Source organism: Pipistrellus kuhlii, unplaced genomic scaffold (assembly GCF_014108245.1).
Source record: "Pipistrellus kuhlii isolate mPipKuh1 unplaced genomic scaffold, mPipKuh1.p scaffold_m20_p_1, whole genome shotgun sequence".
NCBI classification, from domain to species: Eukaryota; Metazoa; Chordata; class Mammalia; order Chiroptera; family Vespertilionidae; genus Pipistrellus; species Pipistrellus kuhlii.
In genome coordinates, this window is record NW_023425404.1 from 196,021,316 (window position 1) to 196,035,673 (window position 14,358).

General features: G+C 55.4%; 1 protein-coding gene across 4 annotated transcripts in view; it reads left to right on the top strand.

The window, feature by feature from the left end:
- Positions 1 to 1,286: 1,286 nt before the first annotated feature.
- SLC2A9 (solute carrier family 2 member 9) overlaps positions 1,287 to 14,358 on the top strand; it is a 42,259-nt gene continuing 29,187 nt past the window's right edge. The window contains exons 1-2 of one of the 4 annotated variants that reach the window (XM_045574137.1): positions 1,287 to 1,293; positions 10,553 to 10,654. In XM_045574137.1, coding sequence (XP_045430093.1) covers positions 10,592 to 10,654 — 63 coding nt within the window. In that variant the 5' untranslated portion in view covers positions 1,287 to 1,293; positions 10,553 to 10,591. Of the gene's footprint in view, positions 1,294 to 4,220; positions 4,274 to 10,008; positions 10,042 to 10,552; positions 10,655 to 14,358 lie in introns of those variants that run through there. The other 3 variants (XM_045574136.1, XM_045574140.1, XM_045574144.1) reach the window with 3 other exon arrangements.

Genomic DNA, 14,358 nt, shown 5'->3' on the forward strand with positions numbered 1-14,358 from the left:
GAGCCACATCAGCCAGGCATGGGTGGTCTTACTTTAAACCTCAATTCTCATTCACAAGTGGGTGGAGCTCCAGAACCCGGGTATGCTCAGCCTAGACTGGAAATAACAAAACTTCAGGATCCGCCTTTTGGAGTAAGTGAGGCTACTAACAACCAGCACCTGGCAGACAGGAGGTGCTTATTGGACGTAGGCCCCTCCTTCTGGCTCATCCTTCTGACCAGACTCTGAATTACCCAACAGAAGTAGCAGGTTTACCTGTCTCAGGATCTAGGAGTACGATGGCCACATAGCAGGTGCTCCATAAATATTTGAAAAAGAATAAAGATCCAAGAATAAAAATAATGATAAAACAAGAGATTTCCCACCCTAGCCGGTTTGGTTCAGCGGAAAGAGCACCAATCAGCCTGAGGATGAAGGGTTCCGGGTTTGATTCCGCTCAAGGACACGTACCTCAGTTACAGGCTCCTCCCAGCCCAGGCCCTGGTCAGGGCCGTGCGGGAAGCAGCCAATTGGTGTGTTTTTCTCACATCAATATTTCTCTCTCTTCTACTCTTTCAAAAAATCAATGAAAAAAATATCATGGGGTGAAAATTTTTTTAAAAGGGATTTCTCTAAGCTGGTCAGAGAAAGATAAATATCACCTGATCTCACCCATTTATAGAATATAACAAACAATATAAATTAATGAACAAAAATAGATCCGGAGACAGAGAAACATCGATCAGACCATCAAACCTCAGAGGGAAGGTAGGGGAGGGTGAAGTAAGGGGGAGAGATCCACCAAAGGACTTGTATGCATGCATATAGGCCTAACCAATGGTCACAGACAATAGGGGGGATGAGGGCATGAGTGGGGGGAGGGGGCAATAGGGGAATAAGGACACATGTAACACCTTAATCAATAAAGAAATTTTTAAAAAAGGGATTTCTGAATAATAATAGCAACAGTGAATATTTACTGCTTGCGACAGGGCAGGCATTGCCAAGGGCCGCAGCTCATTCAATCTGCACATGACCTTGAGACGAGTCTTCCCTTACTCCACTTTGCAAAGTGCAGGGCCTGGTGTGACCTGACCGGGGAGCAGCGGGCTGGCGCTGAGGTCTGAGCGCCAGCCCGCTGCTCCCCGGCCTTGAACCCCAGGCTCCTCGACACCCTCTGGCACTGTCTATCCAGACGCTGCAGAACCAACGGCTGAACTATCCTGGCATCAGAGAGCGATTTACTGCGGCTGAAAATACAACCAAGTTCAAGTTTGTGCTCGGCGCACGTGGGCCAATAAGGCACGGGGACAGGTGTTGGGCAGGAAAGCCAGCGTGCCAAGAGGATGGTGGGTGAGCCGCCCAAAGAACTTCCTCATCAAAGTGCAGAATTGGGCTTTCTTTATGTCCAGAGGAGTGTTGGAGAGTGGGAATTTTTGCCCATTCCAGAGAGACGATGGGCCATGCCCCAGACAGAGTTGTCAGTGCTGACACCAGGCCAGGCCTTGAGATAGGGTCTTATGGCCCCTGCCCAGCACTAGGCCTTCTCTCATTGATCACTGCCAGCTCTCTGAGGAACAGCATGACCCTGAGAACTACATGGTCACCAGTGGCATGACTCTGACGTTGCTTGGGAAAAGCTGTTTTGTCTTGGGTTGCTTGCTCTGCAAAAACAGGATGTGGTAAATGTGCTTAAAAGAGGTCCCGCGCAAAGGGTCTCCCGGGGCTGCTCTCTGGACTCCCCGCGTGGAGAGCGGTTTCGGGGGGAGATCTCTGAGAGACGTTCCTCACCCCCGGGGCTGGTAGAGGTCGGAGTCCCCGCCTGCTGAATGTCCTGATGGACTGATCGGAGCCGCCTGGATCTGGTTCCTACCAGTAAGAAACTTATTTCTGGTTCTGTGGGCGCCCATCTAGGCTCTCTGGAAGGCTGGATGCAGCGCTACTTCCAAGACCAGATCCCGGTGCACGACGGTGCCCGGTGGTCCTGGTTGGTTGTCGTTGTCTTTGTTATTCTGGGTAACTGCGGTCTAATTGTCTCTGTCGTTAGAATGGGCCAGTCTGCTTCATGTTCTGTCTGTGCGCCCCTGCAATGTTTTTTGAAACATTTTCAGGAATTCAAGCAGCGAGCGGATGACTACGGAGCCTCCGTTGACGCTTTGATTTACAGGAAAGGGGAAGGGCTGGCTCAGGAGCCGTGTGGCGCGCTGGCCTTTTGGCCTCCAGGGAAAGGTCCGGGAGGAAAGGTCAGTGAGAGTCTGTGTGAAAGACAGTGAAAACCCTGCGTTAGGGGGAAGACAGTAGAGAACTTTTACTTGCTTTCCCTTGATTTACCATTTTGCTGCGTTCGTTTAAAAGTTTGGAATTCCAGGGTTAACTTTAGGGTAGAGGCGGTGGCGTTCACTCCCAGCCTGCTGAGGTAGAGGAGCCCCAGGCTGGGGGACCGGGATGGCTGGGGATGTCAGCAGTGGTGAAGGTTGAGATCTTCTGGGGCCTTGGGATAAAGAAGGAAAAGCTGGGAGGGAGAGAAAGCTGTCCCTTACGTGTAAAAAGCCTGGCTACACAGGATCTCAGACTGCTTGCCTTATCCCCCCCCCTCCCCCCCGCTAAGGACAGAGTAAATGGTTAATGCAGGAAAAAAAAAGGGGTGGGGGCGTCGTCGGGGAGAGCAGGGAGACCTACAACCCGCTCTGCTGGCGTCCTTGTTTCCTGCTTATCTGAACTATGCTGGACTCAAGGATTTTTGCAAAACACAGTGGGTCCGGACTCAGTGGCGGTTCATTCGTGTTGGCTCCACAGCAGGGAGGGGACACGGGAAGGACTGAGATCAGGAGGGGACAGAGGATCTCAGGCACCGAGGAGCCAGCAGGGGCCGGGAGGCGAACTTTGTTCTCGGGCCACAGGCTCCAGCGGCTATGGTTTTGGTTTCTGTGCCCCTATAAACCCTGGATAAACACTTGTTATTTTGGTACACACTTCCTTATCGCCCCACGGGAGGCGATTCCGAGCAAGGAGCTGCGTTTTGTTTTGTGCTGCTTTGGGCTTTCTTGTTTCTGTAAAACATAAGCAGAATTCCTCCCATGCTTGTTATGTCTGCGTTCAAGGATAAGCAGCTAAAGCCGGAGCAAGTGCCCTGAAGGCTACAGAAGCGAGGCAGGCCTGGCCAGGTGCCGTCGGAGCCGCCCGGCCGTTCCCGGGCATAACGGGGCAGCAAGAGCGAGGCTGGGTGGCTGCGTGGGCACAGGGGGTGGGCACCAGCTGGGCATGCGGGAGGCTTGCTCCAGTACCTCCGTCTGGGTGTGTTTGCGTTGCCTTCAGCTCAGCCAACACCACCGGGGCACACATGTCATCCCGCTGGTGTGCGGCTTGCCAGCCCTCAGGGGCAGGCTGATAAGGGCATCGCGGGCAGCTGTCTCCCAGGTCCCAGGTGACTTCCCCCTGGTCACCAGGCCCACCCCTTGGTCAACATGAAGGCGCTGGGAGATGAGATTAGCCAGGGAAAGGCTGTCCAGCTGCTCTCCGTCGATGCCCGGGGAATCAGGTGGCCTTCTCCGTGGTCTCCACACAGCCCTGCCTCCCAGCATCCCTCTCCCACGCTGGGGGGACTCCCGGGCACTCATCTTTCTGCGCCCCACTTCCCACAGCCCCACCTCTCTCTGGGCAGGTGCCCTTGGCTGAGCCTGGACTGGCACCGGCCGCACAGGCACCCTCTCGGGTCCCTTCCATCTTGTCCGCCCTCTGGCCCTCTGTCCCACTGAGTCCTGAGGGGGAAGGCTTAGCTGGTGCGTGTCACTTCCGGCAGGAGCGATGGCTCTCACATTTTCTCCACGCTGTCCGTCCTCCTGCACCCCCACAGGAGACCTTAGCCCCCTCCGGGTCCTGTGGGGTTAGGGCTTGACCAGCCTCATTCATTCGTGTCCGGCCTGTCATCTCACCTGACCCTCCCCACAGCCGGGCACGCTGGTCCCACACCAGTCACAGCGTCCCACCAGCGAGAAGGGACCCCCACACCCAGGAAGGTCAGCCCGCTAGCCGGCAGGGGCTTGGGCAGCCAGGACACCGCTGCCACCGGCTCCTGGCCCAGAACTTGCTGACCGCAACCTGGGCATGGGTGTTAATCATTCATCGCTCGTCAAGATTGGCCCCGTGGCCTGTTGACAGCAACAGGCACGCGGACGCCCTGTAATCATTAACGCTGCTGTCTCCCACGGCCTCCCGGGTTGTATCTGCTGTCACCGGGAGCCGGCCTATCTGTTTGCTCTTTAGACCGGGGCAGGTGAGCGGAGCGCGGGCACAGGTAAGCTGCGCCCCTCGCCGTCCTGGACCGGCGTGGGGGGCGGTTTCTGGGGGAGGGGGGACTGGGGCTCCTAGGAAAGGAGGGGCCTGAAACGGAGGGACTTGGAAATTCGTGGTGAAGACAGAGTGGAGGAAATGTACATCAAGTGCCCAGCATGGTGTCTGGCAGATGCCAGTGTAACCATGACATTGGCCATGGGCAATGCCGCTATTCTTCCTATGGCTGGTGGCCCGGGCTGTGACCCTCTCCCTGCTCATTCGCGCGCTCTCGCGCTCTCTCTCTCTCTCTCTCTCTCTCTCTCTCTCTCTCTGTCTCTCTCTCTCTGTCTCTCTCTCTGTCTCTCTCTCTCTCTCTCTCTCTGTCTCTCTCTCTCTCTCTCTCTCTCCTGCTCTGTTTTCCACATTCCTTTTCGTCTTGGGATAAGCTCTAGCTCCCTGCCAGACCAGCAGAGAATTAATCCTGAAAAGGAAGTGTCACTCAGCGCGCTTGGGGACCAGGGTGGGTGGGCGTTTTCCGTTCATGGGTGCCCGCCCGCCAGCGGCTTTGGAAGCCTGGGCTTTGCTCAGGGCAGCGGCGCCCGGCCCTGCAGGGAAGTGGGCACCATTGGCATGTGCCAGGTTTGGGCAAACAAGGCCGGCTGCTGTCGCAACCCTCTGTGGGGTATTGACGAGTCAGGGCCCGTTCTCTGCCTTTGGTCCTTCTACACAGCACCACCAGCACTGAGGCTCTGCCTTCACGCGTGGGACTCAGATCCGAGCTCTGCGACAGGCCGCTGAGTAAAGACACTTCGAGGTTCACTTGCTTTATTTATTCTTTTCTTTTCCCTTCCCTTCCTTTTCTTTCCCTTCCCTTCCCTTCCCTTCCCTTCTCTTCTCTTCTCTTCTCTTCTCTCCCCTTCCCTTCCTTTCCCTTTCTCTCTCTCTCTCTCTCTCTCTCTCTCTCTCTCTCTCTCTCTCTCTCTCTCTCTCTTTTCTTTCTTTTTGAAATGTTTTGATTGATTTCCAGAGAGAGGGGAAAGGAGAGGGAGAAGAGAGAGATATAGAAATAATGGCTGCCTCCTGTAGGCCCCCGCTCTGGGGAAAGAGCCCACAGCTGGGGCATGTGCCTGTGCCGGGAATCGAACCAGGGACCTCCTGGTGCAGCGGTTAGCACTCGATCGCTGAGCCACACCAGCTTTATTTCTAACAAGTCAGGCCACGGGTCAGGCACAGATGGCGCCCATGAGGGCGTCATTATGGGGCAGAGGCAATGGCTAACGGAGGGAATGCCCTGAGTATTTAACCAGCTTCGGCCCGGCGGCGCCCCTCCAATCGCTGGAGCGAGGTCTGTTCATGGAGCTGCTGAATCGCGGCAGGCGGGCCCCTGATGCGGGGATCCGGCGGTGAGTCCCTCAGGCCTGCGCCTTTGGAGCCGGCCACACGGGCAGGCCCTGGCGTCGCATAAGAGCTGAAAAGCAGCCATGTCAGCTGCGGATCCAAAAAGACGGGAAGCTCGGTTCTCAGAACCCCGTTCCCCAGCTTGCATTTATTTTGTCATGCTGCGTTATTTATCTGTTATTCTGTTGAAACCTTACCAGCAGTTGGCAAACTGCAGCTCGCTCTTTGGCCCCTTGAGTTTTTAGCAAAGGCCAGCTTAGGAGTACCCGAATGAAGTTAACAATGTACCTACCTATATGATTAAAGTTTAAAAAATGTGGCTCTCCAAAGAAATTCCCATCGTTGTCCTGTTGCTATTTGGCTCTGTTGACTGATGAGTTTGCCGACCACGGCCCTAGAGAATTGCTTCGAGGCAGTTTAGGGTGCTTTAGTCAAACACCAGGCGATTCCCCCTCCTTTTCCTCCCTGTCCGTGCTCGCTGAGTCCTCACAGTGTCCCCAGGAGGCAGACCCTGTTGTTATCCCCTAAAGCACTGTTTCCCAAACTTTTGACACATGTGTACCCCTTCTGTAATTTTCGTAACGCTGAGTACCCCTCGTACTCATGAGAATGTAGAATGAGGCTCAGCTAAGCACGGTGCAGTGCACATCCCCACCAAACTCCGGTGCAACGTGTATCCCCACTAAACTCTTCCAGTGCCCCTGGGGGTATGCGGACCACACTTTGGGAAACACTGCGCTAGAGAAATAGGTCCAGAGAGGTTAAGTAACTTCCTCCAAGTCACACAGCAGCAGACCCAGGATTTGAAGCCCTGGCTCTATGCTGCCTGGGCGCCAGCTCTCTGCACCTGGCCTTGCCCTGCGCAGACGGGCCGTTTCCAACCTGTGACGCGATGAGGTCATGCTCAGCTCCGGGGGGGTTGCTGTAGGGCGAGCTGCCTGTGGCTCCCCTGGGCAGTGGGTCCTCCCTGACTTAGCAAACCCCGTGCTTTCCCTGCTGGCCTGGGAATAGACCGGAAGTGGCGTGACCCCGAAGGAAGCGCAGCCCACCGCCCACACCCTTCCCGGTGCCGGCTCGCTCCCGTGTCTTCCGGGAGGAACGCAAGCCTCTGCCCACAGGGCTGCGGGCACACCTCCCCTCTCAGCTCCGTTCTGTGGGTTCCAGTAGATTGGATACTACCGTCTCCTCGTTTCTGACTGCCCCCTCTCCCCGTTTCCTCCAGCTCGGCCTCCTGGGCCGTTTCCCACCCCCACCTGCTCCTTCCAGGTTGGGGTTCTGAAGGGCCGCTCTCTTTCTCCACTCTCCCTGGCGACCTGACCCGTCCTCCCACACTGCCCACCAGCCCGGATCCCTCCCAGCACCCCTCTTCCTTCTGCACCCCGAGCGGTCCCTGCACCTGGGTGCCTCACAAACACCTCAGCCTCGGCCACAGCTGTTCCTGCAGCGTCTCCAGCCCAGTGAGCAATCAATCCTGGCAGTAATTAGACAGATGTCGGTAATTAGGCAGCGAGGCTGGCCTGGCCTCCCTGCAGGCCTGTTATCTAAACAAAGCCTCACCTAAGGGGAGAGAATGGTGACTGCCTAGATGGGTTGATAAGGAAACAGAGTGGCCTGACTCCAGGGGGACATTTAGTGTCACCTGTGCGAACGGCACTCTCTGGAGCTACACGGTGACAGCCACTCATGCACAGAAGCTGGATGGGGATGCAGCCCCGAGGCGGGCAGGGTGGCCATGGATGCCCTCGGCTGGCTCCTTTGCCCCAGGCCATCCCATCTGAGCAGTCTGAGTTCTCCCCTTCCCTCTCTGGCACCCCACCCATTCTGTGTCCCAGGCGCCTCTGGGCCAGGCACTGGGTCAGACGCTGTGGGCAGAGGTAATCAGCTGTGCCCCAGTGCTAGGAGTATATCGGTCAGGGATCCCCAGAGAACAAAACCCAAGGCTGTGTATCTGTATGTTAGATATAGTGGTGTGTATGGACAGAGGGAGAAAGAGAGAGAGAGAGAGAGAGAGAGAGAGAGAGAGAGAGAGAGAGAGAGAGAGAGAGAGAGAGAGAGAGGCATATTAAGGAATGCCTCACTTCATTGTGGGCGCTGGCAAGCCCCAAGCCCACAGGCAAGCCGGCATAAACATCCCAAGAGTCGCTGTTGCCATTTTCACTTGAATTTCTATGTTGTCCTCTCAAGGCCAAATCCCTTCCCCTTTGGGGCACCTCTGTGTTTGCACTTGGGGCACCCACAGAATCACGGGGGGCCACCCGCTTTATTTTAAGTGGACATTCCTCGTTTCTAAACCCCAGCACCAGCTTGCCCGCTCTCCGGGTGCCCAACCACATGGCCCAGCCTGGAGGAGGCAACCCCTCCAGAGAACCCCCAGGGCCAGGACACTTCCTGGGAGCTGGGGACACAGGAGAGCAGTCAGCAGGTAGGCCCAGCTCCGGGACAGGCTAGGGGAGGCCTGGGGAGGCGCCTCAGATGTGCCAGGGCGCAGGGCGCAGGGCGCGGAGCGGAGCCGGGAGCCTTGCAGGTGAGACAGGGAAGGAGGAGAGGACTCCGGCCACGGGGCAGCCCGAGAGCCCGAGGGGGCGGTCCAGCGAGCTGAGTGTCCCGGGGGTGCTGGCATGGGCAGGTGGCGTTTCTCAGGGGAGGACCTCGGAGGTCACTGCAGCCCTCCGGGCCACATTCCCGCCAAGCCAGAGCTGACGCTGTAAGAGTCGTATTCTTCCAGGGTTTTATCTTTAAATCTTTTTGGCTACTTGAGAACGTAAGTGCTTAATTCCTTTTTTAAAAAAAATTTTAATTTAAAGAAAAAGTGGAAACTCATTTTTCTAGCAGCAGAGGTGGGTGTTGTTTTGTTTTCCCCAGTGTAGACAGTTGGAAAGCCACAGAAAACAACTAAGAGGATAACTGGCTAAAATATCGGCCAAGTGGGAACAGCTGCTTCAAGGCCGTTCATTTTGTAAGCACGTACAGCTGTGACTGTCCTCTGCTGGTCTTAGCCCAGGCTGACGCTGCCTGGGACATGCCTGTATGCCTGTGAGTCGTTTGTGTGCCCGTGAACCATGTGTGCCCATAAACTGTCTGTGTGCCATGATCCACCTGCATGCCCATGAGCCATCTGTGTGCCTGTGATCTATCTGTGTGCCATCCATCTGTGTGCCCATGAGACATCTATGTGCTCTTATGCCATCTGTGTGCCTGTGATCCATCTGTGTGCCCTGATCTATCTGTGCCATGATCCATCTGTGTGCTCATAAGCCATCTGTGTGCCCGTGAGACATCTGTGTGCCCATGATCCATCTGTGTGCCCATGTGCCATCTGTGTGCCCATGAGCCATCTATGTGCTCATAAGCCATCTGTGTGCCATGATCCATCTGTGTGCCCATGATCCATCTGTGTGCCCATGATCCATCTGTGTGCCCATGAGCCATCTATGTGCTCATAAGCCATCTGTGTGCCATGATCCATCTATGTGCCCGTGAGCCATCTACACCCCTTTCCTAACGGTCTCTCCTAGTATGTAAGCTCCACACAGATATAGTGATGTGTATGGACAGAGGTAGAGGTAGAGATATAGGGCCTCTCTCTTTCTCCACTTTCCCTGGGGACCTGACCCATCCTCCCACTCAGTGCCTTGCTTGTCGCTGCATCCCCATCACCGGATGTAGGGGCTTAGTAAATGTTTGTTGAAGAAATAACTGACTGTATAAATATTTTGTTTTAAATTTAATTTTGCATTTAAAAATGCATGGGTGTTATTTAAGTACATTGTTTTAAGAGTGGCTATTTGCCCAGCCAGTGTGGCTCAGTGGTTGAGCATCACTGTACGAACCAAGAGGTCACGGTTCGATTCCTGCCCAGTTGTGGGTTCCATCCCCAGTAGCGGGTGTGCAGGAGGCAGCTGATCCATGTTTCTCTCTCATCATTGATGTTTCTACTCTGTTTCCCCCAAAATAAGGCAGTCTTATATTAATTTTTCCTCCCAAAGTTGCGCTAGGTCTTATTTTCAGGGGATGTCTTATCTTTCCATGCACTAGGTCTTATTTTTGGAGGATGTCTTATTTTCGGGGAAATACGGTATCTCTCTCCCTCTCCCTTCCTCTCTGAAATCAATAAAAATATATGTTTTTAAAACAGTGGCCATTAAGAGCACATCTATTTTTAATGGTGACTAATGCACATTCTTTCACAGATCTCCCCCTTCTTGCCAAGTGAGAGAAACCCTGAGCATTTCCTCAGGACAGTAACGTTCTCTAAGGTCACGTTTTAAGTGCTCCGTGCGTTTTATCCGGGGAGGTACCGCCGTTTATGGAAACCCGCCCCCCCCATTCCGTGTCTTTTCCTATTGCGAGGGCCATGTTTTCTAGGAAATAAACGCTTGGGTGCCATTTCTGGTGAAACCTCGGTGCACAGTGTTTACTGTTTCAGGATGAGTGTCTGCAAACGGAGTAGCTGGGCCAAAGGTCCTAACATTCCCTGTCTCCAGAGTGGCCGTCCCACTCCTTGGCTCTGTTGTACCCGAGGTCTGGGTGGCCATGTGGGAACTGTTTCCGGCTGGATGGGGGCGGGACCGCTTCGTTTTCATTCCCCAGCTTTTATTTTCACATCCTGGGGCCAGGAAAGCCAGTGCTCACAGCCTGTGCCAGGCGGGCAGGACCGCGTGGACAGGGTGTTCTTGGGGAGGGAGGCCTGTGTGCAAACGCCGTCCAGCCAGCATTGCAGGCACAGACGCCATCCACCCAACCACCTCGCAAACGGAGAAACTGAGGCCAGACAGGAGCAGGGGTGCCCGGGAGCAGGGGTCCCCGCACGGCTGTCTCCACCAGCACCCCTCGCTGACTCCCCTGAGGTACCTGTCTCTGACAGCAGCCGTCCAACGCCTTCTTCCGTCGTCTTCTTCCTCAGGAACAAAAGGAGGCCAGTCCCAAACCCCAGAAAGGAGCCATGAAGCTGAGTGACAAGGGCCCGGCCGCTGACAAGGACAGCGATTCGGAGGAAAAGAAATCGGTAAGTCCTGGCCCCCTTCCCTCTTACAGGAGCGCCCGGGGACTCTGGGGCTGTCCCTCCCTGCCCCTCCCGCCCGGGGACATGCAGGCTAGGGGGGCGAGGGGGGGGCACAGAGGCGGGGGAGAGAGAGGAAGTGGTGGAGCGGAATGGTCAGGCCAGGAGAGCAGAGACTGGGTGCACTGTGATGTGGGAAGGACCATAAAGTGTGTGCGGTGAGGCACAGGCCTTGGGGGGCTGGTACTTCGGTGGATAAAAATCCTATCTGCGGGTGACTTTCCGGATTTGGAGGAGGGAGGTATCTCCATTTCCCCTAGGCCAATGGTCGGCAAACTCATTGGTCAGCAGAGCCAAATACCAACAGTACAACGATCTCACATCACTAATGTTTCTATCTCTCTCCCTCTCCCTTCTTCTCTGAAATCAATACAAATATATGTTTTAAAAAGAGTGGATAGAGCGTCAGCCTGCAGATTGAAAGGTCCCAGGTTCAATTCCGGTCAAGATTGTGGGCACATCCCCAGTACGGGGTGTGCAAGGGGCAACTGATTGGTGATTCTCTCTCATTGATGTTTTTAACTCTATCCCTCTCTCTTCCTCTCTGTAAAAAATCAATTTTATATATATATATATATATATATATATATATATATATATATATATATGCCTCACCGCATACACTTTATGGTCCTTTCCACATCACCGTTCATCCAGTCTTTTGAGAGCTACATTTTTTTTAAAAATATATTTTATTGATTTTTTACAGAGAGGAAGGGAGAGAGATAGACAGCTAGAAACGTCGATGAGAGAGAAACATCGACCAGTTGCCTCTTGCACACCCCCCACCGGGGATGTGCCCGCAACCAATGTACATGCCCTTGACCGGAATCGAACCCGGGACCTTTCAGTCCGCAGACCGACGCTTTACCACTGAGCCAAACCAGTTTCAGCGAGAGCTACATTTTTTAAACTTAAAGTATCTAGGTACATTGTTATTAACTTCATTAGGGGACTCCTAAGCTGGCCTTTGCTGAAAATTCAAGGGGCCAAAGAGCCGCTTGTGGCTCGTGAGCCGCAGTTTGCCGGCCGCTGCCCAAGACCAAGGGGACATGGATGTGGAAAGGGATGATGGCATCATCCTTCAGGATAACACTGTAGCCTGTCCCCCACCCACCGCAGGCCCAGGTCACTGCCCCCTCCTCCAGGAAGTCCTCAGCACTTAGAGAGCCCTCTCCCCGCTCCTCGGAACTCCCTGGGCCCTCGCTCTAAACCAGATGCAAACGCCAAGAGCCAGCCTGCACGCTCTCTGTGCTGGGCCTGCACACGCAGGGTCCCCTCGCTTCTCCTGGCCGCACCAGGGCGAAGGCATCGCCACCCGGGTGTCACCGGCGATGAAGCGAGGCTCGGCGAGGGCCGAGGCCACCCGCCCGAGGCTGTGTAGCACCTTCACGGTGGAGCCCGCCTCAGACCTCCACCCGTGCGTGCCTGGTCTCCTGGGATGGGTGTGGGAGCTACCGGACCCGGAGGAGAACAAGTCCACGTTTCTACAGAACCTCTACTTGGCAGGGCAAAGGTCAACGTGAGCCCGGGAGGTGTGAACTGGGCAGGCTGGGCGCCGCTGTCCTCACCTCGCAGGTGTGAAGGGGAGGCCCCCGCCCAGGCCGTCCAGCGTCCTGCCGCAGACGCTCCCTCCAGGTGGACACGGAGGCTTTTCTCAGTACAGGGCTGAGCCATGCCTCCCCTGTGCAGGCACCGGTCTGAGGTGCTTGCCTCCCTCCGTAGGCTCCTGCCACACCCGACTATTTCCCTCCCCCTAACACTCAGGCCTTGGGTCAGTGCGCTCCCACACCACACCCTTCTTGGCCAGCATACCCCCCGGGTGAGGTGGCCCAGGAGCCGCCTCTTCCAGGAAGCCCTCCATGATTCAGCCCCCGACTGGCTGGCTCAGCACTTCCTCTATGTCTCCCCGGGGAATTCTCAGCCATTGTGTTACTTACGTGTTGTAGCTCCAAGTGTACGTGTCAGCATCCTGCTCTGGACCACAGCTCCGCCTTGATGGGGGAGAGGGCAGGTGGAGGGGGGCAGGGGGCACTGCAAATCGATTCCAGAAGATCCGGTTCTCCCCCGTCTCCTGGTGGGATTGGTGTGCGGAATGGCCGCTGCGCTGTTCCATGTGCTCAGGGAGCCGCTCTCCTGCCGGCGAGGGCTGGCTGGTCCCTCGGGGAGCCCTGGCTCCCCGCTGAGCGGCTGCTTCCCCGGGTTGTGCCTCCTGGGCTGGATGTCCGCACACGTGTGTGACACAGCACCTTCCCAGCGCGTCTGCCGGCTCTGCGTCTGACTCCAGTGTGCGCTTTCCCTTTAGCCCAGGCTCCTGGCTTTTTGTTTTTAATTTTTTTATTGATGAAGGTATCATATATTTGTCCTTATCCCCCCCATTCCAATCTTCCACCTCTCCCCACTCATGCCCCCACCCCCCTATTGTCCTCCACCACTGGTGAGGCTCATATGTATGCACACAAGACCTTTGGTTGATCTCTCCCCCCCTTTTTAAAAAAAAATATATTTTATTGAGTTTTTACAGAGAGGAAGGGAGAGGGGTAGAGAGCTAGAAACATCGATGAGAGAGAAACATCGACCAGCTGCCTCCTGCACACCTCTACCGGCATGTGCCCGCAACCGAGGTACGTGTCCCTGACCGGAATTGAACCTGGGACCTTTTTTGTCCGCAGGCCGACGCTCTATCCACTGAGCCAAACCGGTTTCGGCATGACCTCTCCCTTTTATCCCCACCCTCCCTCTGAGGTCCAACAGTCTGACCCACGGCTCCTTATCTCCGGGTCTGCTCTTGTTCGTCAGTCTATGCTGTTCATCGTTCTCACTCATTAGATGAGTGAGATCGCTGCTGGCTTCCTGTCTGCGGGCTTGAGGCCGCCCTGGCCTCCGGGGACTCTTCGTCCCCCAAACACTCCCTGGCCTCAGCACTGGCTCCGCCTCTGGGAGCACAGGGCACGGCGGCCTGAACAGGATTTAAAGGAGCTTCTCTGACTTGGGGCAGATCGGCCACAAGGAAAACGAAGTCTCACACTGTCCTCGTGTGCATGAGGGCCTGGTCACCAGAACGCTGCCCCTGAGCCCGTCGCGGGGAGGGGCAGTCACGAGGGAGGCCCCTCCGCAGCCATGCTGAGTGACGGGATGGGCGATGAGCCCAGGACCGATTCTCTCCTTCCTGCAGGTTGAGAGCTGCAGGTGGCCATGCCCAGCTGTGCACAGGCTTCGCGGCTTCTCTCCGGCCCGGAGCACCTCTGCAGGACAGTCAGGGCGAGAGAGCCTCCCGTTGCCGCTTGGAAACGGGGTGGCTCGGAGAAGCAAAGCCCTTTGTTGAGGGCACGCAGTCATGACAGGCCGTGTGTTCATCTGTGCCAATGGCATCGAAAGGGGGAAAGGGGGCCGAAACCGGTTTGGCTTGGTTGATAGAGCATCAGCCTGTGGACTGAAGGGTCCCAGGTTCAATCCAGTCAAGAGCATGTACCTTGGTTGCAGGCACATCCCCGATGGGAGGTATGCAAGAGGCAGCTGATTGATGTTTCTCTCTCATCGATGTTTCTAACACTCTATTTCTCTAACTCTCCCTTCCTCTCTGTTAAAAAATCAATAAAATATATATTTAAAAAAAAAAAAAAAAGGAGGGAAAAGGGGCTGGAGTCAGG